The sequence below is a fragment of the Grampus griseus genome, assembly GCF_964374135.1.
Source record: "Grampus griseus genome assembly, chromosome: 14".
Classification (NCBI taxonomy): Eukaryota; Metazoa; Chordata; class Mammalia; order Artiodactyla; family Delphinidae; genus Grampus; species Grampus griseus.
In genome coordinates, this window is record NC_139008.1 from 62,888,998 (window position 1) to 62,913,019 (window position 24,022).

The 24,022-nt window shown below is 51.8% G+C and overlaps 1 protein-coding gene and 1 pseudogene across 3 annotated transcripts in view; one reads left to right on the forward strand and one right to left on the reverse strand.

Moving 5' to 3' along the window:
* Nucleotides 1–24,022, reverse strand: part of NOL4L (nucleolar protein 4 like) — a gene marked incomplete at its 5' end in the record, with an annotated part of 125,543 nt that overhangs the window by 45,102 nt on the left and 56,419 nt on the right. For both annotated transcript variants that reach the window (XM_082671647.1, XM_082671646.1), the window contains 2 exons: nucleotides 13,681–13,790; nucleotides 22,511–22,622. In XM_082671647.1, coding sequence (XP_082527773.1) covers nucleotides 13,681–13,790; nucleotides 22,511–22,622 — 222 coding nt within the window. The remainder of the gene's footprint in view (nucleotides 1–13,680; nucleotides 13,791–22,510; nucleotides 22,623–24,022) is intronic.
* Nucleotides 6,094–6,563, forward strand: LOC309832218 (large ribosomal subunit protein uL23-like; annotated as a pseudogene). Its single transcript has one exon. The product of its transcript is annotated as a large ribosomal subunit protein uL23-like (transcript).

Consider the following 24,022-nt stretch of genomic DNA (forward strand, 5'->3'; position numbering starts at 1 on the left):
AGCCACCAAGTGGGGTCAGGTCTCCTGGAGCAGCTCTTTGCTGGGGGCCGGGACCCGTCTGGGCCCCACCTGAGAAGAAGGAGCCATCAGGCTGCCAAGGTCGGGGGAGTCAAGAAGCTGTGGAAAAGCCACAACCCATAAATGCTCGCCCCCCCACCCACCCCGAGCCAAGCAGCCCGCATTGCGGTGCCTTGAGCAGAAGTCTCCACAAAGCCACCAGGGGCTTCGCCCTCAAAAACATGCGACAAAAAACAGGGAGGGCGGGAGCAAGCGCCCTGCCCAAGATATCCCCCTCGAACTGGGGGATATCCAAGAACTGGGGTCAGGAGTTCCATTGTTAAAAACAACAACAGGACGTGGCCATGAGACAACAAGGCCCCTCTGGGTCTCAGTCAGGCTGGACCCAGAGTCGGAGCGGGGTGGGGCACAAGGTCGGCCATTGGTTCAGTGACCATCTGGTTTGAGCTGCTCCCTCCTGGCCCAGCTGGGGAGAGACACCTCCTTTCCTGTTGGGTCCTTAGAGACAGAGCAGGGAGTCAGCTACCTGGGTGCCTTGAGGGGCGGTTCACAGTCAGAGGTCTGAGAAGACAGAGCTGCTCCCATGGACGGAGGCCCAGGTAGCGGCTCCTGACCTTGCCCCCGCCTTTTCCCTTGACACAGATAAAGCATCTTCAGGCCAGCCCCACATGCAGGATTCTGCTCCGGGCACCAGGCAGCTCTCCTGCCTGCACCAGTAAATTATGGGCACTGCATGCATTTCCCCCCCCAGATAATGAAGCTGAAAGGCTGCGTCAGCATCCTTGCAAGCATGGGGGTGGATTTGGTAGCCTGGAAGGGGGCTGAGACTTTTGGAGCGGACGGGGACAATGAGTTGTTTAGGTTTGGGGTATCTACTAACTGCATCAGGCAACTGGCTTTGGAGACAGGATGTTGGTCGTTTTCTGCTTCTTTCCCACACAGCTTCAGGGAAGCAGGAGGAAAGAAGAGAGACACGGACATCTCCGAACCCAGGCTGCCCTGGCGAAAACAGCCGTAATGCTCATTTTCTTCAAGTATTTGGAAACTGTAGCAAGTTTCTTCAAAGCACCGAGGACTGTCAGTGAAATACATTGATCACTAAAACAATGCCCTGTAAGAAAGATGTTTGACAACGGGTTTTTCACTTCCCTTTTTGTCTTCTCAAAAAAGAGGTTTCTGGCTACCCTGGTGGCGCAGTGGTTGAGAGTCCGCCTACCGATGCAGGGGACGCAGGTTCGTGTCCCAGGCCGGGAAGATCCCACATGCCGCGGAGCAGCTGGGCCCGTGAGCCATGGCCTCTGAGCCTGCGCGTCCGGAGCCTGTGCTCCGCAACGGGAGAGGCCACAACAGTGAGAGGCCCGCGTACCACAAAAAAAAAAAAAAGAGGTTTCCCAGAAAACTTTCCGTCTCAAGTTTTAGCGATGCCCCATTTTGCCTGTCACCATCTTTAGGAGGATGGGAACGCTGGGCTGTCAATATTTATAGCCCCCAGATTCCAGCACGGAAGTGTGATGCTCCTGGCTCATGGCCCACCCGGTCTGCTGGGCGAACAGAAAGGCCTGCACTCAAAGTGTTTCAGCTTCATGTTCACGTGGATGGATCAATGGTGCCTCAGTATCTTTCCCTCACCAGGAATGGAGTATGAAATTTTTTAAGGCATTAAACTTTTTTTTTTTTCAAATACTTCTTTTTTCAAGCCAAGGAAACTTTAAAAAATAAGGACAACAAGGAGGGGAACCATTCCTGCTACGTAGTAAGATACATTAATTACATGTATTAGATATTAAGACATATTAGTCTCAATACTTAAAACAGTGTGTAGCTGGTACATGAACAGACAAAGCAACCGTGGACTGAACAGAAGTACACTCTGTTTCAGATGGAAATTTAGTAAATTATAAAGGTGGCATCTCAGATCAGTGGGAAGAAAATAGATTCCTTAATAAATGATGTTGACACAAAAGGGTAAAGCAGGACCTGTATCTTAGAATATACTAGGATGAGCTCCAAATGGATCAAAGATCAAATATGAAAAATGAAAACACGTATATGTTTTTGCTCTGTCATCTGAGAGGGTCTAAAAGAAAGGACACCCCAGTAGCAATGAGTACACTTAGTGCCCAGATCTTGGTTTTTAATATGATTCTATAATATAAGGAAGATATGGCTGATTCTAGGATTGGGGTAGAATATATACAAGATGAGCCTGGAGCATCTTGTAGTAAAGAAACACTAAAACAAAATAAAATCCTTCAAAAAACAAACCAACAAAAAACTTCAATGGGGGTATGTCAAAAGAGCACAGGAGCCGGCTGAAAGAGCTCCCGGTGGCCAAAGCCGGAACAGTTGGAGCATCAAAATAGATACAGCAGTACTGAGTTATAACCCCAAGTATAGAATAAATAGCCATTTAAGTAAATGATTGAATAGATTTATAAATGAGGAAGGAGAGACAAACCTCCCATGCAAAAGAATTCCAAATAATGTATGTAGACACTCTACCCTCAAGGAGGGAAATTATAAACCCCACTGCTTAGGTGTGGGCTGCACATGGTGACTTCCTTCCAAAGTGTACAGTGATGACACCTGACAAACATTATGTCAGCCGGTGTGGCCAAGGCAACATCAACGGTCATGAGTCATGGTGACAGTAGGTACACTTGATACGATGTGGTAAAAATGGCACTCTGAGGGCTTCCCTGGTGGCGCAGTGGTTGAGAGTCCGCCTGCCGATGCAGGGGACACGGGTGCGTGCCCCGGTCCGGGAAGATCCCATATGCTGCGGAGCGGCTGGGCCCGTGAGCCATGGCTGCTGAGCCTGCGCGTCCGGAGCCTGTGCTCCGCAACAGGAGAGGCCACAACAGTGAGAGGCCCGTGTATCGGGGAAAAAAAAAAAAAAAAAAAAATGGCACTCTGAGCTGGGCATTGGCAGAGGCAAACTATTGTATACAGGATGGATAAACAACAAGGTCCTACTGTATAGCACAGGGAACTATATTCAATATCCTGTGACAAACCATAATGGAAAAGAATATGAAAAGAATATATATATGTGTGTGTGTGTGTGTATATGTATAACTGAGTCTGCTGAAATTAAACACAACATTGTAAACCAACTATACTTCAATAAATTTTTTTTTAAATGGCACTGTGTCTGTGGTCTTCCTCCTAATAACCCATAAGCCCAGTTTTATATTGAGAAAAACATCAGAGAAATTCCAAAATTCTACAAAATACTTGACCAGTATGCTTTAAAACTATCAAGGTCATTGAAACCAAGAAAAGGCTGAGAAACTATCACAGCCAAGAGGAGCCTAAGGAGATGTGACAAGTAAATGTTAATAGTGTATCCCAGATAGGGTTGTGGAACAGAAAAAGGACATTAGGTAAAAACTAAGGAAATCTAAATAATATATAAACTTTAGTTAATAATGTATCAGTATTGGTTCACTAATTGTAACAAATGTATCATACTAATGTAAGATATTAATAATAGGGGATGGGCTTCCCTGGTGGCGCAGTGGTTGAGAGTCCTCCTGCTAATGCAGGGGACACGGGTGGGTGCCCTGGTCCAGGAAGATCCCACATGCCGCGGAGCGGCTGGGCCCGTGAGCCATGGCCGCTGAGCCTGCGCGTCCGGATCCTGTGCTCCGCAACGGGAGAGGCCACAACAGTGAGAGGCCCGCGTACCACAAAAAAAAAAAAAATAGGGAAAACTGTGGGGGGGTGGATAATGTGGGAATTCTGCACTAGCTTCTCAATTTTTCTCTAAATCTAAAACTGTTCTAAAAACATGAAAATACTAAAAGAGAACACGGAGGCAGGGTGGAGTTAGGTTTTTCTTAAGACTCAAATGCAGAAGCTATTAAAGAAAAAAACTGATAAATCTGAGTACATAAAAATAAAAATGACACACACACACACACACACACACACATACCATAAGCAAGCTCAAAAGATGGAGGGCTAAGGCTGGAAAAAAAGAGGCAATGGCTAACTCTGGGGAATCAAAAGAAAGAAAATGTAATCACAGTGTGCTGATTGGCTCAGCTATGAATAACCTATACAGCCATTATAATAGAAATATAATAATTTACCTAAATAGGGAGGTACAAATAATACTGAGGGATGGAAGAAGGAGAAATAATACATGTGTTTATGAGAGGGTGTAATAGTGTACATACTTATCTCCTCCAGCAGGAAATTAAACAACAATAACCAAAACAGCCCAAACTGAAAAATCAAGAACTAGCAGCATGAGCACATGTTATGTAGAAATAGGAGATAAATACCAGAAGAGACAGCTAAAAGATAAGAAAGAATGGAGGCTGTCTCTGAAGGGTAGAAATTGAGGTGGGGAGGCTGGGACAGGATCTGCTGTTTTTCTATATGACTTCTAAGACATGTATTTTTTATTGATAAAAATAAAAATGAATACAAATAAACAAAAAAGATGAACACTTGAGAAGCTGTTTCTGAGGGTTAGCTGCCCTGGGGTGATGCGGGGGGGCCTGAGGGGCACAGGGCAGGACCTGAGATCAGCTACCCCACCTGCACATCTTCTCACAGAAGAAATGTGCCAAGAATCATTCTTTGCCTGGAGAAATCCAAACAGCAGCCTCGGTCAAGGTCAGTATTTCAGTGGCTTTTTGTTTTTCTATTCACAGTACAAACCTTCTACAGTGCCAGGGATTTACTGAGATGGGAAAAGGTTTGTGCTACAGCTTCTCAGATCTTGACAATGGGGCCAGTGGCATTTCAGGCCTTTCTTGGGCTCTCATGGAGGCAAGCTGGGCCCCCTTCACTCAGCTACATAAGGCGGGCTGATCCCAGAGGCCTGTGGGGGGTGTCTGAGTGGAGGGAGGCAAGAAATGGAATGTGAGAAGGAAGCCAGCAGAGGACCAGGAAGGCCTGGACTTGGAAAGAAGGGAAGGCGGCTGGGAACTGAGAAAGTGGCCCCAGCAGACCTCAATGGGTGAGCCCAGTGGGGAGAGGAGGAGAGGGACTAAAATTCAGGCAGCTAAGGCTGCAGACCGCACATTCTCACAAGTTCCATGGAGTCCGCCCCTCATATTGCTCCATGCACATTTCCAGAGAGCAAACGCTGATGCTCAAAGTACAAATACTGGTTTAGAGAAGTAGCTACAGAAAGATAGTAGCAAAAATTGCAAAGGTGAAGAGACTGATGATGGGTAGATGCTGAGGGATGTGAAAGAAAGGTGCTGCCTCCACCCTTTGCCCCTTCTACTCCCCTGATACGTACAGGGACCAGTAAAGGCCCAGAGTATATTTACATTTTGCTTACATGCTGGGATTATAAAAGATCCTCACAAGAAAAAGGGATAAAACATGAGCGTTTGGGAAAGAAAGAAAGATGGAAAGAAAGGAAGGAAGGAAGGAAAGAAGGAAGGAAGGAAGGAAGGAAGGAGGGAAGAAAGAAAGATGCTGCCTCCCACAGTGAAGTCCAAGTTACTCTTTATGTTCATAAGACCTACTGCCCTCCTTGACGCCCCCTCAGGGCAGACTGCTGAGGTCAAGAGCCCTCAACCTCCCCAAGGGTAGACCTCCAAAGTCAAGAGGTTCTGAAATCTTACTGGGAAACTGTGCTTTTGATCAACAAAATATCTCACTTTGCCCTATTTAATGCTTTTTTTGCCTTGAACATGTTTGCCTTGAACTTGTTTGACACTAATAGCGCTGCCCTCTCTTTCTTATGTTTTAATCTTCCTTTTTGTGTCATCCGAAAAGTCTTTTATAAATACCAAATGGATTTTATCATTAAAAAACCTCATCTGAGCCTTTTTCACTCTTTGTAGTGGAATTTAACCCATTTATGTTTATTGTGATTTACTAGTGTTTCATCTTGTTCCTGTTAGTTTACCTATCTTTTCCATTTATTATATCTCTTTTTGGTTACTTCTTCTTTTATTCCCTCTTTTAATTACTCTTGCTGGACTGATCAAGTTTTCTTTGGTTTTTTTATTGTTCTCTAGTCATTTAGAAGTTCTACATTCTGTTTCTATTCCATGAAGATTACTGTTTAATTTTCAAGAACACATTGGCCTTTTCACGGTGATGGCACCAAAGGCAAAGAAGGAAGTCCCTGCCCCTCCCAAAGCCGAAGCCAAGGGAAAGGCTTTGAAGGCCAAGAAAGCAGTGTTGAAAGTCACGCATAGCCACAGAAAAAAGAAAATCTAGACGTCACCCACCTTCTGATGGCCCAAAATACTGCAGCTCAGGAGGCAGCCCAAATAGCCTCAGAAGAGCACCCCTAGGAGAAACAAGCTTGACCACTATGCCATCATCAAGTTTCCCCTCACCACCAAGATAGCCATGAAGAAGATAGAGGATAACAACACACTTGTGTTCATTGTGGATGTCAAGGCCAATAAGTACCACATTAAACAGGCTGTGAAGAAGCTCTATGACACTGGTGTGACCAAGGTCAACACCCTGATTAGGCCTGATGGAGAGAAGAAGCCCTGTGTTCAGCTGGCCCCGACTATGATGCTTTGGATGTTGCCAACAAAATTGGGATCCTCTAAACTGAGTCCAGCTGGCTAATTCTAAATATAAAAGTTTTCACTATTAAAACACACACACACACACACATCAGAACTGCTGCTTCCTTCAGAGACCATTAAATCCTTGGACATGGCAAAGTTTCCATTCTGCTATTTCTCCCCTGAGCTCACACCTTGCCTGGGCTTCAGGGCAGCCTGAGGAAGGGGAAGGAGGAGATTACCATTGCTATCAAGCTCTTAAATCTGGGTGTCAGAGTCAGTACTCACAGGTTCTCCACAGGTAAAAGTCCTGTGAGTCAGGCACTGTTTAAGTAAGTGACAGGCTCTCACTGTAACCCATCAACTGTGCTTCCTCTTTAGGTCTGCCCATTTTGGGGGGCCCTTTTGAGCAGGAAGGAGGTTGAGAATGTCCATGAGAAAAGCAAGCCACAAAGAGGGGTAAGGACTCAGAGAGAGAAGGAGCAGATCCCTGTTTTAATCCCTCCCTATCCCATAACCTGGTCTAAAATATTAAAAAGTGAATGTGGCTAGCCAAAAAGTGGAAACAACCCAAATGTCCATCAACGGACGAATGGATAAAAACAATGCCGTCTATCCATACAATGGAATATTATTCAGCCATAAAGAGGAATGCAGTTTTGACACATGCTACAACGTGGATGAACCCTGGAAACATGCTGAGTGAAATAAGCCAGACACAGAGGGACAAATATGTGATTCCACTTATATGAGGTAGCTAGATGGTCCAATTTATAGAGACAGAAAGTAAAACAGTGGTCACCAGGGGCTGGAGGTGGGGGGAATGGGGAATTATTGCTTAATGGTTACAAAGTTTCGGTTTGGGGTGATGAAAAACTTTTGGAAATAGTGGTAATGATTGCACAACACTGTGAATGTACTTAATGCCACTGAACTGTACACTTAAAAATGGAAAATTTTACATATATTTTACCACAATTAAGAAAAAAGTGGGGCTTCCCTGGTGGCGCAGTGGTTGAGAGTCCGCCTGCCGATGCAGGGGACACGGGTTCGTGCCCCGGTTCGGGAGGATCCCACATGCCACGGAGCGGCTGGGCCCGTGAGCCATGGCCGCTGAGCCTGCGCGTCCGGAGCCTGTGCTCCGCAGCGGGAGAGGCCGCAACAGTGAGAGGCCCGCGTACCGCAAAAAAAAAAAAAAAAAGAAAAAAGTGAATGTGGAGAGCTTTTCAGAGTGGACTTGTTTCCTTCTCCTCTAAGGAAGATGCAAGCCTGAGAAAGTTTCACACTTGGAATGTGCTCATTTCCTGCCCCAAATCCTTGCCTGGCTCCCGAGTGCTGACTGAGGAAAGGGCTCTCTCGTGGCCTTGCTTGCAAGAGGTGCATGCTCTGAGTCCCCTCCACCGCCTCTTCTTCCTTCTCCTCCTTTTCCCAAACTGGCTCTGTTCTTCGCCAGCCCAGGTTCTCCTAGAGCTGTTACCCCTCAGCTTCCCTCACCTGGGCCCTCTTTGCTGGTCCAAATCTCATTTTCAAATAAGCGAGTGTCCCCTGAACCGCCTGGCAGGCTCCTGGTCCCCTCTTGTTTCTGTTTTCTTGTCTTGGATCACAGTTCCCTGGCTGCTGTCTTGTCCCCTCTACTAAGAAGAGCTCCTTGAGACCAGCTACGCTGTCTTACTCATCTTTGTGGCGCTGCTCTCTCGGACAAGGTCATTCACTGTGTCTATTAAACCGAGGCTGCATAATAACATTACCACCAACAATAGCAGAGGTCACTGAGATTTCCTCTGTGCTTCTGAGGTGTCCGGCACGGTGCTAAGCACTATGGCTGCTTTGTGTCATTCAACTCTTGGAATAACTCAGTGAGGCGGCAGTATTGTTATTATTCTCAAGTAACGTGAGGAAAGAGGAGCACGGAGGGGTGAAACGGTTTGCGCGGAGTCACACAGCCGGTAGGCGCCGGAACTGGTACCGTCAGCCGGACTCCAGGGTCTCTGGTGGGCGGGCTGGAGTCCTGGCTGAGAACAGTGCTGCTTCCCGCTGGCCTGGAGACCCCCCCACCCCCACCCTGCAGGCCCCACTTGTGTGTGGGGGAGGGGGGAAGCCTGCCCTCCTCCCCCAGCCTCCAGGATCCAGGGAAAACTCAGGGCCGGGCGAGAGCTGCCGAGGAGAGGGAGGCAGACGTTAAGGAATCGAGAGGCTCCGTCACGTGGGTTTAAACAATGGGGCAGCGCACCACTTCACACGCTGCCGGGAGAACCATTAAAACCATTAGCGGGACATTAGTGCTGCTCCAAGAACTGGAGACACTGGAGGTGGGAGGCGAAGGAAGGTGCCGACAGCCCTCCCGCTCCGGAAAGAGCAAGGGGCTGGTGGAGGGGCGGTGGGCACCGGAAAAGCCTGAGCCAGGGGCTGCCCTGGGAAAGTTGCTGAGCCGCCCTGGGTCTCAGCCTCCGCTACTATAAAATGCAAGTAGGTGTCAGGGAAGGAACACAGATGATTTGTCTTCCTCCTTCGGATCTGGATCTGATTTCTACAACAACAGGGTCTTGGTTCAAACACTGCGATCTCAGGAAAGATCAGGATCACATCGCCCGTAACGCGGCTGTCAACTTATCCACGCACCCCTGCAGGTAATTGAGCGTTCACGAGGTAGGAGGCGACCTCTCCCCCACCCCAGCCCCCTACCAAATCCCTCCTCCCGTATTTCCTTAAGCATTATATGCTTAAGGCGGCTCCCAGTTCCCAAGCCAAAGAAAGCTCTCTGCCCTGCCAGCGTCTCTGCCAAGGACATTTTCTCTCCACCAGCCGTGCCGGCGATCTGGCATTCAGTACCCAGGTGGCACACCGCCTCCGATTCTGAAGAGCACACCCTCATCCAGGAAGTACAGGGAGAAGCAGGGCTCGCGGCCGTGGCAAGCGCACAGGTTTGGACGCAAGAGGTCTGAGTTTCAGCTCACGTTAGTGGCTGTGTGACCTTGAGCAAGTACGGAACCTTTCTGAGCCTCAGCTACGAACCTGTAAGGCAAGGATGACAACGTGACCCTGCTGAGCTGTGAGGGCGAGGGGCGAGGTGTGTAAAGTGCTGAAACAGCATCCGCCCTGCTCACTGGCCGTCCCTCCTCTGTTCCTCCTCTAAGCTCTTCCTACAGACCCCACAGCGTTGATTTCGGTTTTCCTTTCTCTCACTGAACTCTGAGAGCCAGCAGGGCAGAGACTCTGTTCACTAGTCTCCTCAGCGCCTGGAACCATGCCAGTTCAAGTGCAGGATGGATGGATGGATGGATGGATGGACGGGTGGATGGGTGGATGGGTGGATGGACGGGTGGATGGGTGGATGGGTAGGTACGGGTGAGAAAGGAGTGAATGACAGGAAATTATACAATCAGCTTATCTGGTAGGTGGGAACAACAGGGCCCAGAGGGTAAGGAGACTGAATAGGATGGAAAATCAGCATCAGAAAAGCAAAGCGGGTTGTAAAATGGTGCAGACAGGGTAATTCCCTTTTCTATTCAATAGTCTGGAGGGCTGGACACCGAAATATCCACAGTGATCTGTGTGGTGAGATGATGGTGACGTTTGTCACCATGCTTTTGCGTTTTGGCAACTGAGGCCATGTGTATTTGTGTAACTAAAAGTATGAAAGAAAATAAAATGAGACAGAAAACAAATCAGCGGCTGCGTGAAGACGAGACCCTCACATTCCTCTTGGTGCGTCTCGCACACGGCCCTGAGAGGGGATTTGAAACATCAGCGGCTGGGGGTGCACTCGCTGGCCGCCTCTGGCCCTATGAGCTCGGCCTGCACCCCTCCCTAGGACCCCATCTTATCAGAGAATGCTTTGGAACATTCTCTGAGACAGTCCACATCTCATGAAATCTTCACACCCTCCCTCCTACGAGAAAATGTATTAATCGTCAGTATAACTAAATGCGATTTCAGTTTTATATCTTTATGACTGTTTTCCCAAGTAAGGCGGAAAAAAAAATTTTTATCAGGCTACACTCGCCTATTTTCAGCTCAATGTGGCCACCGCAATGACAGCTCCTGCGGGGTCTTGTGTCTTAGGGTGGAGCTCCTGGAGGGTGGAGTCTGACCCCTAAATGTCTTGCATGTTGAGGACACCATAAATATTTGCTACACTGGATCAGATGTCAAGAATCTTTTTTGTTCGTGTGAACATTATTATTAGATTTTCATATTAACTAATGTCCTCTGTGGAGAAAGACCCATTTCTCAGCACATTAACCCAACACAACTGGACAAAAGGTAACATGGTTCTGTCCAGTTCACAGGCACACTCCACCGCCTGTTCGTCGTCTGCTCGAAGCCAAGTGAGGGGAACATGTTCTACCTGCCTCACTAGTATAGTGTCTCCTGGACATCTAATGCTGGAAAAAAATGAATTCTTAGATTTTTCTCACCCAGAGTTTTTAGATGTAGAGCTTTGCTCAGCATTGATAAAATATCATTTATCCCGTTACTTTAGATTCGGGTTTGTTTTCCGCGTAGCCTGCATGAGTGATTTGTAGACACTACAGGTGTCTTCTGTTGGCAAGCCTTTCGGGGTCGCAGGGATGCTGCAGGGAATGAAACTACTTTCAGAGCCTTGTCTTGGGACGTGGGGTTTGACGGCAGCAGAGGTAGCCCTGTGGCTGCGTTGGGACAGGGAGCCATTCACCCAGTCCTGCTCTGACTGCACTACAGGAAAGAAGCTACCAATTCAAGTATATGTACTTTCAGTTCCAACCCAAGCTGAAGAATCAAAGACATCTGGGCCCTTGGCCCTTCCTTGCTGCTGCAGATAAATAAACTAGTGAGCAATGCGACTTCTTGTTTGCCACGCGCCTGGCTATGGAACCGGGCTAACGGTGCTGGCTGAGAGGCTGAGGCCTTGAGCGCTCACTGCAGTGTGTGGAGTGTGGGAGACTGACAGCTGAAGGGCCCCAGGCACGAGGTGGGGTGCCGCTTCTCCTGCCAGGTGTGTGCAAGGAGGGTCTGAGCCTTTATCCCCGACCACGGGAATGTTCAGATGATCCCCATCTGGGAAACCAGAAATGGAGGCAAGGAAGACACAGCCAACTCCACTGTCCACGGAGGCCACCCCAATCTCAGCCTCAGTCCCAGCCACAGCATCCTGGGGACAAACACATCCCACAGTTCTCCCTCCCTTTGGGAGTAGCCTGAACCTCACCAGGGCAACTTATCCATCTTGTTACATGAACTTCCGTTCACTCACAGATGCGCAGCAAGTGCTTATATGCCCAACACTGTGCTTCTCCCACTTTCCTTTAGCTACAGAACTCCTCACACTCCCCGCACCAGCCACACCAGCCTCACAAATTCTCACTGGTGCTGTCCTCCCTCGAGCCACAGGGCCTTTGCACAAGCTGTTTCCTCAGCCTGGAGCTCTCCTCCCTTCAGATCTTGATCTCAGCTCAAGCACCCCCTTCTGAGGCAAACCTTCCTGACCCCTGCCTCAGTCCCCGCACCGTGTCCATCTAAGTACTCATGGCACCATGAGTCTCCTGCCTGGCACTCGTCACAGCTGCACCGTGGTGCCTTATTACCATTTGTGCGTAATTTTTCATTAGTGTCTGTCTCCCCCTAGATCATAAGGAGAGCTAGGAATGGTACTGTCTTTGCTCATCCCCAGAGCCTGGCTCACGGAGTGGGGCTTCATAAATATTTGTTGAATGACTGAATCCTTGCTAATGTACCTAACCTACAGTCTTAATGCCCCACAGACAGTAGGAATTTGTATACCAAATGAAACGTAACAGAATCCATTAATGAGGGATCACAGAGTGGGCTACGCTGACCACTGCTGGTTCTGGTGGTGAGCTGGATGGAGCGCCATTTTGTAGAAAAGAAAGAGCCGTGGGGCTGTACTCCGGCTGTTTGGCTGTTCGAGTGCCCCTGCTCTTCACCCTGAGTGGTGGTGTTTAGATTTTATAACAATTAACAAAACAACACCCTTATAACTGGCATTCCTGCACAAAAACAACGTTACCACTGTGAGTTGAAAATCCAACACCATTTTCCCCACTGACATTGTTTGTGAGTACATGAAGTTTCTTAGGGATGCAACCATCATAGAACAGCCCATCTCAGATGAAAAGACGCAAGAGACACAGACGGCTCTACTACCCAGAGCCAAGCTTACTTCATTTGACCTTTGGAGGCTGTAAGGACGGGAGGGCACACCATGCCTCCTCCTCGGGGGAATGCAGAACTCAAGCCAACCAGCTCAGATCCTCAAACTGGGTGCCACAGCCCCAGATGCCACCTGAGCGCGTCCTGTAACATCACCTCGGAGCTGACTGCAGAGCCATCACCCCCTGGGTGGACACAGGCTCAGGTTGTCAAGGAGACCAGCCATACCCAGGACGGAATGCACCCAGGGCTGAAGTCAGACTTTCAACGGAGGAGAAAGAACCCATTCCCCTTGGCAGGCCTCAAAGATACAGTAGGTTCATGTGTCACAACAGATGAAAAAACTTGAAGCGAGAGGTTAAGACATCATTACTCTAGTTTTCTGGGCAGCGGCGGAGGGAGGGGGTGGCAATCACCTAGTCCTTCTCTGAAAGACAGTCAGGCTACTTGCCTTGCAAAGGGCTAGAAGGTGGGCTGTGTAGAGAGGCAGACAGGAGGGGTTTTCTTTTCATAACCTGTTTCCATGGTGCCTGACAGCCCTGGGCAATCCACAGCTGGGGAGTCTTAGACAGCCGGGGAGGGGGAGCCCAGGGCCTTATGTCACCCAGGCCACCCTCCAAGGCCCATCTTCTTGGCCTGTCTGGGCCCCAAGGGTGACAGAAGCCACAGGCAGGCAGCAAGGGCCCCCCTCTCTCGGGGGAAAGGAGCCGAGTGATGTAGCAGACAAAGGGCAGAGCAGAGAGAGAACCACCCAAGGGCCAAGGTGGGCAGCTCTTACCCACCCCCTTCCTCGCCCCTGCCCTGAAGGAAAGTTTCACTGAAGACCCGGCAGACCCTCTAACTAGGAACACATTCCCTCCCTCCCCTCTCAGCCTGGACTGCATGGCCCAGATAACCAGATAAGGGCCTCTTTGATTTCCAGTGTGTTTACACAGGTCTCGGAAAGGATCGACCACATCCAGGCAAGTCAGGGCGCCTCCGGGGGGGGTGAAGGGGGCGGACGCCTTACCTGCTCCTGGGAATTCATCACACGCAACTTCATCTGCTTCAGGTATGTAGAGGTGAGGGGCATGTTGTAATCGATAATCCCGGAGACCAGAGGAGAGGGAGGCTCGTTTTCTGGCGGAAAGAAGAAAAGGAAGCCCCTTTCAGCCTGTGCTGTGGGCCACCAGCAGCCTGGCACCCACGTGGGGGACCCAACACAGGGACTGAGGAGGAGGGAGGGGAGGCCGGAGATCGCTGACTGGGGGCTCGCCCGCCGTGCCTGGCCCGTGGATGTGGACTGCACGACACTTAAGTGCCAGTGTTTAGTGAGAGAGTTCACCTTTGAAAACCAGGGATTTCTGACTCCTTTGAGAAATGGAAGGTCTGGCCGCACAGGGCCCGCACTCCCACGTGGCAGACACCCACTGCAGCTGAGCAGCAGCCGCTCCTTTTAGACAGAGTGTGAGGGCTCCATTTTGCCACAGTCCCCACCCCTCCCTATTGCACTGCACACTTTCACTCAACGATGATGCCTGCCAGGCCCCTGAAGTCATTTAAGTTTCCAGTGCTGGCCTAAGCCAGCTCACGTGCCACACTGTCCCACCCCGTCCCCCAACCCCCACCATATCCCCCCCAAAGCACCGTCAGGGACCACATCACTTGTAGGTCTGGGCCAGGCCTCCAGTATGCCCAAATTCTAGTTCCTCTTTCATCACACAGAGAGGAGCATTGTTCCTCCCATTTATTGCTTTCTTGTCCTGAACATCAAAGTAACGCATATCCCTTTTGTAGAGCATTTGCAAAGTGTGGAAAGATGTAAAGAAAAATTTTAAAAACCATAATTGCACCAAGAAGCTTGGCATATGCTTGTTTATTTTTTCCCTGTGATTTCTCTTTTTTATATACTTGATATCACAATGCATACAGAGAATTACAGTCTGCTTAAAAAAATTTTTTTTTGCTTAACATTTTCTCATAGGCACTTCCCCCACCATCAAAAATCTCGTTTTGCTTTGCAAGTATAATTTTTATAGCCCTGTACTATTTTATCCTATTTTCCTTAAGTCATTCCCTTATGATTGATTACTTAGGTTGTTTGCTATTGGGGGTTACTATAAACACTGCAGGGGACATCCTTGTGCAGGAATACTGGTCTGTATTTATGATCGTTTCCTTTTTAGACCAGACTCCAAGACGTGGAATTTGTGGGTCAAAGGGTAGGAATACTCGGAAACTCTTGAAATGTCTGGCCATGCTGCCTTCTGCAAAGGCTCCTGCAGTGGACACTGCCCAGCCGTTGTGTTCTGCATCTTGGGTGCCACGGTGGGTACCATTTAGGAGAGACTGCAGTGGCACAGGAATAAGTCAAGAAGACGAAAAGCATGATTCGAAGGGAGCCCATCACGTCTCTCTCCAGTCCAGCTTCCCCTTCAGATGTCTCCTGCTGTGACCAAGCTCGAAACCCTGGAGTCACCCGCTGGGACCCGTCACACGAAGCGGGGCCTCATTTCGTCACTTAGTCGCTTGACCTGGCTTCACCCTCCGTCCAGGGAATAGTCTTGGTTACCTGTTCTCTGGTTGCCCCTTCCCCCCGTCTCCAAGGGTGCCAGGCCTTTGACCCATGTCCCCCCTGGTTCATGGGCTGGGGTTTGAGTGGTGCGAGAAGTGGGAACGACTTCCAGACAGGCCAAAGCCTGCACGTCACCACAAGCACCGCGCCCAGGAGATGCGCTGGACGGGAGCGGGTGACAGGACTGAGGTGGAGAGAGGCAGGGATTTGCAGAATCTGCCGCTCCAGAGCCAGAGCCCAGGCCAGACAGGCCCCTGCAACCTTGAAAACGCTCTGCTGAGGGAGAGAAGCCAGACGCCACAGGACAAATACTTTGTGATTCCACGTGGATGGAACATCTAGAACAGGCACATTCACAGAGACAGAAAGTAGAAGAGGGCTTCCCTGGTGGCGCAGTGGTTGAGAATCCGCCTGCCAATGCAGGGGACACGGGTTCGATCCCTGGTCCAGGAAGATCCCACATGCCGCAGAGCAACGAAGCCTGCGCCACAACTACTGAGCCTGCGCTCTAGGGCCCGCGAGCCACAACTACTGAGCCCGCGTGCCTAGAGCCAGTGCTCCACAACAAGGGAAGCCACCGCAATGAGAAGCCCGTGCACCGCAACAAAGTGTAGTCCCCGCTTGCCACAACTAGAGAAAGCCAGTTCGCAGCAATGAAGACACAACGCAGCCAAAAATAAATAAATAAATAAATTTAAAAAAAAGAAAGAAAGTAGAAGAGAGGTTTCCGGGGACGGGTGTCTGAGAATGGGAAGTTACTGCTTCACGGGTCCACAGTTTCTGTTTGGCGTGATGCAAATGTTTTGGAAACAGACAGTGGTGATGACTGCCCAGTGGTGTGGCTGTACTAACACTGAGTTGTACACTTAAAAATTATTAAAATGGCGCGTCTTGTGTTGTAAATAGTTTGTCACAAAAAAGAAAAAAGGCAAAAAAAAACCCCAATAAAGATGTATTTAAAAAAACCAATAAAGATGTACTAAAAAAAAAAAAAAAACACCAATAAGGATGGATGTACATTAAAAAAAAAAAAAGGTAAGAAAAAAGGCCCCTGCAAACTAGGGGGAGAAACTACCCAAAGGGCAGCGGGCAGTTCCTACTTGGCGCAGACAGGAACAGCCCTGCAGAAAACAGGGTCCATGCGTCTTGGGATGGTGTCCTTCTGGTGACTGTACAGCTTGAATAACACTTCTTATCAAGTTTCATAAAAATGCAGAGCTTTGTTTTGCTTTTTTTTTTTTTTTTTGCCTTTGGGCCGTGCCATGCGACTTGTGGGATTTTAGCTCCCTGACCAGGGATCAAACCCAGTCCCCCTCAGTGAAAGCGGTGAGTCCTAACCACTGGACCACCAGGGAATTCCTTGTTTTGCTTTTTAAAGCTAATGTGTCTTACGCAGAATTTCTGTTTGTCCAGGAGGAGGTAAATGTCACTAATAGAATGTCTCAGAAACTGGCTTGGAATGGGCCAAACCTTTCTTTTTCTTAAGGGATTTCCTCTTGGTCTGTGGCAGAGGAGTTCTCTAACACCAGTGCACACTGGCCCCTCTGACACAGATGCCCAGTGCTGTGGGGAAACTAAAATGCACTTTTGTGACCTTGGGTCCTCTTCTTCTTGCTGCCCCACCATCAACCCAGACGTGACCTCTTTCAACCCAGGGGCGTGCTGGGACCTGGCCTCCGCAGCTCCATGAGGTTGGATACAATACGTGAGGCAGACACTGCAGCCACATTGAGATGATGTCACTCAAGAGAGCCGTGGTTCCTGGTTTGGAATGTGGGTCTTCAGATGGAGGACTCTGCCGTTTCCATTTCATTTCCTCAAAGACGTGGTTGTCTGCTGAAAAGCTGCTGGACAACATGGTAGATGAGAAGGGACCCCCACCCTAAGGGTCGCCGGTCAGAGACTCAAATGAAGACTTCGTCGGCTGCCATGGCGACGCTCTGTGTTTGGTTGTCCATGGAGGCCGGACACTGTGTTCCTTTATGGATGGCCACCCGTGTCCTGCCTGAAAGCCATGACTACTTACGAAAAGGTAACGTTAAAAAAGCCAGGTATAGCTAGGTTTAGGAGAAAACCCACAATGGCTGGGAAGGCACTCTTGGGGGGTGGGAGAAGGGGTCTTCCTTGGCCTGTTCCCTCCACAGCAGGTCCACCGATCAGAAACTGCTTCCAGGGCCCGGAGGTGAGCCAGGAGAGCTCGGGAAGAGGAGGCCGGATGCCCTCGTCTGGGGAAGCAGGGACATCCCGGGCACACACACGAATCCATCCGAGATCGGTGTGCAGTGAAATGCTTGCATCTGCAGTTCCGGAAGTGAGGGTTCTGTCGGGGAGGCGGGACCTTGGTGGGTGGGACACGTTCCAGGTGAGGGAACATGCCAGGGAGCTGGCTGTGGGAGGCCAGAGCTCGGCCACACCACAGCAAGAAGACAGGCAGGCAGGGTTTTCGGCAGTGGGAAGCCAAATGGTTCCAGGGGTGGTAAGTGCCACACACGAAGATGAACAGCTTACTAGGAAAGAGCTAAGGAGCAGGGCCAGTGGGGGCGCCGTGGAGTCCGGTGCTCGCGGCGGGATGGGGGATGAGCTAAGGTGGACACACGAACAAGGAAGAAGTGGCTTCCCTGGGCTCTGATGGGCAGGCCAGGTCCCCGCTGTGGTCAACAAATACAGTGGCCACGCCTGAGCCACTACAAGTAACCTGAGACCACGGGTGAGTTAGGAGCTAGGAAGGGTCACGGAGCTGAAATAACCCAGTAGGTTGTTGGTGAGAGAAGCAGAGAAACCACACAAAGAAATGTTTCGACACCTTTTTGCCAAGAAAAACTGAAACCAGCCCAAGCACTAGTCCTAGTTTTACAGGCCTTGAAAATAACCAGCGATGTAGAGGTTCTCCCAGGGCCAAGCCGAGAGCTGATCACAGCTGGGCTCCAGTGACATTTGCCAATCAACGCAAATTCCAGCGGAGGTGGCGGCCCGGATCCTCCAGGTGGAACACAAGGTGGCAATTCTCATGAGTTTCCCCCTACAGGATGGAAGAACTCCTCCGTCCAGAGACAGCTGTAGCTGCTGGATGCCAGGGTGAGACCTCTCGGGGTCAGAGCTGGGGGTTGAAGGACGTGTGCACGATGAAGGCCTGGCACAGAGGAGCCTCGAGAGCGGCCAGCCTGCCATGGGGCTCAGATTTGGAACTAGAGAAGCCAGGCCTGGGGCTGGCTCAGATGAAAAGACCTCTCTCCCAGGGAAGGGAATCAATAGGTCAGCAAGTCTTCAAGGAGCACTGATGTGTGTGCGTTCAGGGTGGGGACGGTGGGGGGAAGGGCGTAGGGACGGTGCCTGTGCTCAGCAGGGCAGGACTGATGGCGAGTCCATTAGCGCTCCAAGGAGGAAGAGCTACAGGGCTGTGAAGGAGCTCCAGGCAGCCTTGTGGAGGGGGGATCTCAACAGGACTTCCGTTCAATCACTCAGATGACAGCCACTGAGCCCTGCCAGAGCGCCACGCAGACCCTCCCGCGTGGTGCTCCCAAGGACTCCGTGGGGTGGGTGCTCGTGTTAATAACCCCACTTTACAGATGAGGCAGCCACACGTGGGGAGGCTACGCAACCTCCCCAGGTCGTATAACGAGTGAGTATGAGAGCCGAGAGAGGACAGGCCAGCACAGGAGAGACTGCAAGGGCAGAGGAATGAGCCGGGATGGGGTCACATGGGGCAGGACAGGAAGAGGGGATCTGGAGGGGCCAGGCAGGGAGGGGGTTGGAAACCACAGAGGAATCTGGGCCCGGCTGCAAAGGCGCTGCCACCTGCGTGGATGGCTCTCGCTGAGGAAGGGACCCTTCGGTAGGTGACTGGCATTGCCCACTGCTAACTCCTAGTCTGCAGCCATGCAAATGGTATTTCATCACATCAAAGAAACGTGAAACGTGCCCCCGAGGCCCCTCACCCCTGCAGCCAGAGCTGGGCCCAGGGCACACCCACTTCTCATCTCTGCCTCCTCCAGTCCAGACTCAGGGGCTGGTGGAAGAGGAGAGTGGAGCCGGCAAGCCCTGGAATCTCCCATCCTCGGACTTCCTGATCCCCGGCAGCCTCCTTTGTTCGTGCTTCTGGCGCTGGGGGAGGGCACAGGGCTGTCCAGCCCCCTACCCCCCCACCCCGCCCCCCCGTGCCGGGACAAACCACTGAGCAGGGGAGGCTGCTTTGCTTCCTTTCTTTCTTTATAACATGAGGCCAGGAAGCGAGGCATCCTCCCAGCAGCCCCTCGAGAAGGCTCCATCCTGTTCCCTGTCTCCCTCCGGCCCCACCTTCCTGGGACAGGAACCTGGGGCCTGCCTCTGGGCCTTGGGGCAGGCTCTGATTTCCCGGAGGGCGGGCGAGGGAGGAGGGAAGGCTGGCAGAGCAGGGGTGCCTATGAAAGAGCGGTCGGAGCAGCTGACCACATCCAGAGAGGCCAGCATGGCAGGCGGAGACAGGATCTCCAGGCTCTCAGCTGGGGCAGGAGAAGAGAGAACCTGCCAGCTGGTGAGGGTGGTCCAGGCACTAGTGCCTCTGGCCATCAAGCAGACAGGGGAGCCTTTCAGCCTCTAAGGCTCTCCACTGGCAGCCTCCAGAAACCAAACCTTTCCCTTTTGCCCAGCGGCCAGATTGTGGACCCAGGGTGCTCACCTGGGTGGGTGACTGACCGTGCATCTCCCCGTGGGACACCTGGACATTGGCAGCCTTGTGCCTGGGTGGTACAACAACACGGCGGTAGGGTGGGGGACAGGCTGATGCTCCCTAGGCACCCACGGCACCAGGCGCCTGGCAGAATGGGCTCGTTTAATTCAATTGCATCCTCATGAAAACCGAGACGGGGGAATTCCCTGGTGGTCCAGTGTTTAGGACTTGGGCTTTCACTGCCATGGGTCTGGGTTCAATCCCTGGGGATTGGGGAACTAAGATCCTGCAAGCTGCGTGGCGTGGACAAAAAAACAGAGAGGGTAGCATTACTCCCATTTGTTGATGGGAAGGTAAGTTCTCCTGCCTTCTGGGGACCTCGGACGAGTGATTTCACCCTACCACCTCTCTGTGCCTCCTTTCCTTAGCTGTAAACAGGGACAGAGCCCTCACAGGATCACAGGGGCTGTTATGAGCAGCTGATGTTCAGAGAGGTCCCTGAACCTGCTGAGGGACACACAGCAGGGAGCGGGGCGACACACCCAGGCCTGCCAGACCCCAAGCCCACTTTCTGAGACACTGAGGCCACACAGTCTCCTGCTCCCTCAGCATCTCCTCCTCTCCCTGCACGGGAAGCTCCACTCCTGGGGACAGGGAAGTGGCACTCTGCCCGAGGACAGGCAAGGATGGGCACGGCGCAGCCTTACTCTGCCTGCCCTCTGTCTCGCTGGCGCAAGCCCCTGGACAGAGAGGCTCCAGCACAGGACCCATGAAGCTGCGGCGTGTGCTCTCGGCCTCTCCCCCTCCCTTGGTCCCCCCTCCCTCCCCCGGAGACCTTGCTGCCTCTACTGGGGAGTCAGGGACGTGAGGATGTCCTCCACACCAGCGTGGAGAAGGGAGCAGAATAGAGCCTGCAGACGCCCCAGAGCAGCCCAGAAACACAGCCCCTCTTGGCCTGCCTTTGTTTCCCCCAGGTTCTGTGTCTGACTCTGCCAGTTGCTATGGAAACGATTAGGCCAGCGCTGGAGGGGACAGGCGGATGGGCGGGCAGGGACCAAGCAGCCACCACCAGGGCCCGTGTCCCTGGGACCCAGACCCGGGCAGGGTGGGGAATGCAGCAGGGAAAGCCTCCTGGCCCACTGGCAGGTACCAAGTGCTGTCTTGGCGCAGGGGTTGCAGCTGCTCAGCGGGGGCCAGGCCACGTGGGGCAGGGGCCTCACTCAGGCCCCACACGTTATCACAGTAACTGCCACAGCCATGGCTCACTCCTCCTGCATGGGAGCCCTGTGCCAGGTACAGGGATTAATTCTCATATTTCATCAGAATCCTGCCCCCCCGCCACCAGATAGGTGCCATTGTTAACTCCATTTCACAGATGAGGAAACTGAGGCTCACAGAGGTGAAGTCACTTGCTCAGAACACATGGCTGCTGAGCGGCAGAGCCGGGATCCAAACCCACCCAGTGCGGCCCTGGAGCCCCTGCTCTTAAACCAGGAACGCAGCACTTATGAGGGATTAACTAGATTAATTCCTGTCCCTCATACTTTAGTGGTCATCCAATGAGCTCAGTGAAGTGGCCACGGCCTAATGGCCCCCAAGGACAGGAAAGCCTCTGGGTCTGGTGAGGTGGCTGCTGTCCGAAGTCGTATCGGGGACTACCAACCAGGAGGACAACCTCACTCGACACCTGTGCTCCAATTCCTTTGCTGTCGTCGGGCCTCGTTGTTGGTTTTTCCACGTATTTGGTGGATGCCACTTGGGCACCACCTGAGTAAATGGCTCACCCTTCATTCCGAGTCTGTTCCCATCCTCAGGCAAATGCCCACCGACCTCAGCAACCTTTGCGGGCCTGATGCCTAGAAGTCCTGATAAGTCACCCACCGGGGCATCATGTCTCAGTGCTGAGTTAAACATAACGGCCTGTCTCGCTAGGCCAAAGCCACCTGCGAACAGATGGCCCAGACTTACTGGAGGCCTCTGGGATGTTCGGGTAGAGGCTGTGGGAGACTGAAGCGGGGATCTCACTGGGCAGGGCAGAGCTGGAGAGCTTGGATGTCGGTCTAAGGGACCACCTTCGGCTGGTCACAAGTACTCTGGGCATTTTCAATTCTAACGAATCCCCACAGATCTCCTGGGGGTGCACTGGGGGTGGGGGGCAGGGGACAAATACTTAGGGAGGCCTGCTAATGGCAGGTGGGTGGCTATAGGGTAGGCGGGTGCACGCAGTGGGGGGTGTGCTCCTGTCCTCAGAGAGTGCACAGTCGGGTCAGTGAGACCAGATCCACGTGCACGCCGCCTGGGGTGAGATCTGGGAGGCAAGTACTGCAGAGCTTAGGGAACGGGGCGAGGTGGCCATTTCCGTCTGGGACCTCGGTGGGAGAGGAGAGTCTTGAAGGGCAGTAGGAATGCGCTATTGGTTTTTAAGTGAAACTTGACATTTAAAAAAAAGTTTTAAAAAAAACAAACCTAAAATGAGGCTCTCTGGGCAGCTCCATGGACCCACACTGGCCTCTGGGAATTGTGACAACTGCTGGCCATGCACTTTTCTGTCCGTGCCAGCAAAGGGCAGGCCCTTCTGGGGGAGAGCCCCTCCCCGCAGAGCCTCCCCTGAGCCTCCAGCACGCCCACCTCCTCCCCTACCTTTGGGCTCCAGGCCGTTGGAATTAAAGTGCATCCTCTTCTGACACTCTGTGCAGCTCATCAGGAACCGGGTCACAGCCTCTCGCGGAAGGAAGGCGTAGGTCTCGGCGATCTGGGAGAGAGAGGAGGTTTGCTGTTACATGGACCCGTGGGGAGGTGGCTTGGTCACCGGTTCACCAAGGGCTGTGCTTTGGTGGCAGGCACTTTGCCCTTGCCAGGAAGGGCAGGGATTTGAGGAGCAAGGAGCAGATGTCTTAGAGTCTCAGCCATGGAAATGAGTCAGTACTTTTGCAGAATACCAGCAGTTGTAAATTTTTCAATTAAAGAAGCTTAAAAATTGAATGAGCAAAACAATGAAACATCATCTAGTCTTTAACCTATGTTCTCATAAGTTGGGAATAGTCCTCTCAGCATATCATTGCTACTACTGAAAAATGACTTGATAAACATTGGTCTAGGGTAGGAGGAGACAACTTCCACAATTCGAGATGAAGAAACTGAGCCTCACTTACAAAGCGACCGGCTCCGGGCCTATAAATGGATCCCGAAGCTCTACAAACCATTCCTTGATCTACTCACAGATCAAGAGAGCTGTGAAAGGCTGATGCCAAGCGGTTCGATTTTTCAAATTGGACAGACTCTTAGGGACCCCCTTGTTCCAGGTGAGTTTATGAGGCCCAGAGAGGTGAACCAATTCGCCCAAGATCACACAGCTCCTTAGAGCAATGCCAGACTAGAACCCAAGCTCCAGGTCACGCCCCATAGCTGTCTCCAGGGGGCCTCCCCTAGCTAGGGAGAAAGACTAAGCAGTGTGGGAGGGAAGCTGAAAGAGATGGGAGGCGACACAAGAACGAGACTGGGTGGGGGAGTGGGGAAGAGCAGGGTGTGGGCCCAGAAGCTCAGTCCTCTCCTCTTGTTCTGGGTTTTGAGAAACCCACTGGTCCTGGTTTGGCTGCCTGAGGGGCCCAGAGGGACCTCTTGGACCCGGGTTTCCTGGCTGAGGCCGGTGGCTGCCCAGTTGCTGGTTTTCACGTTTCCCAGAGCCCAGGCCCTTCCGCTCCTCTCCACTAAGGGGCAGCACCACCCTAGCATTCCGCCGTTCTCGCCGCAGCCCAGTCGGGAAAGTTGGCCAAGGGTGCTGGTCAGCCCACAGTAGGAGGGGCTGCTCTCCAGGACGCACCTGGTCTGCTCCTGCGGGGTGGACACGTGCCCAGGCCCATCTCTGTGGTGGCTAGGAAGCAGGGCGGGGTGAGGCAGAGTGGATGGGGTTGGGGGGGTGCCAGGGGGCCCCCCCGGCTGCGGCCAGGCCGTCAGAGGACCAGCTTAGGCTGTGCTGCCTGCGGAGCTCCAGGGGCCGCTCCTGCCTGGTGGCCGGCTACAAATGCAGAGTTGATCTCGGTGACACAATTGTTATTTCTCAGCTGATTTGATGCTCTGCGGAGCAGGCAGGCTCCTTGATGAGTTATCTCCCTTCCAAATTCCCTGTCTGATTGCCTTCCTCTGGAGGTCAGG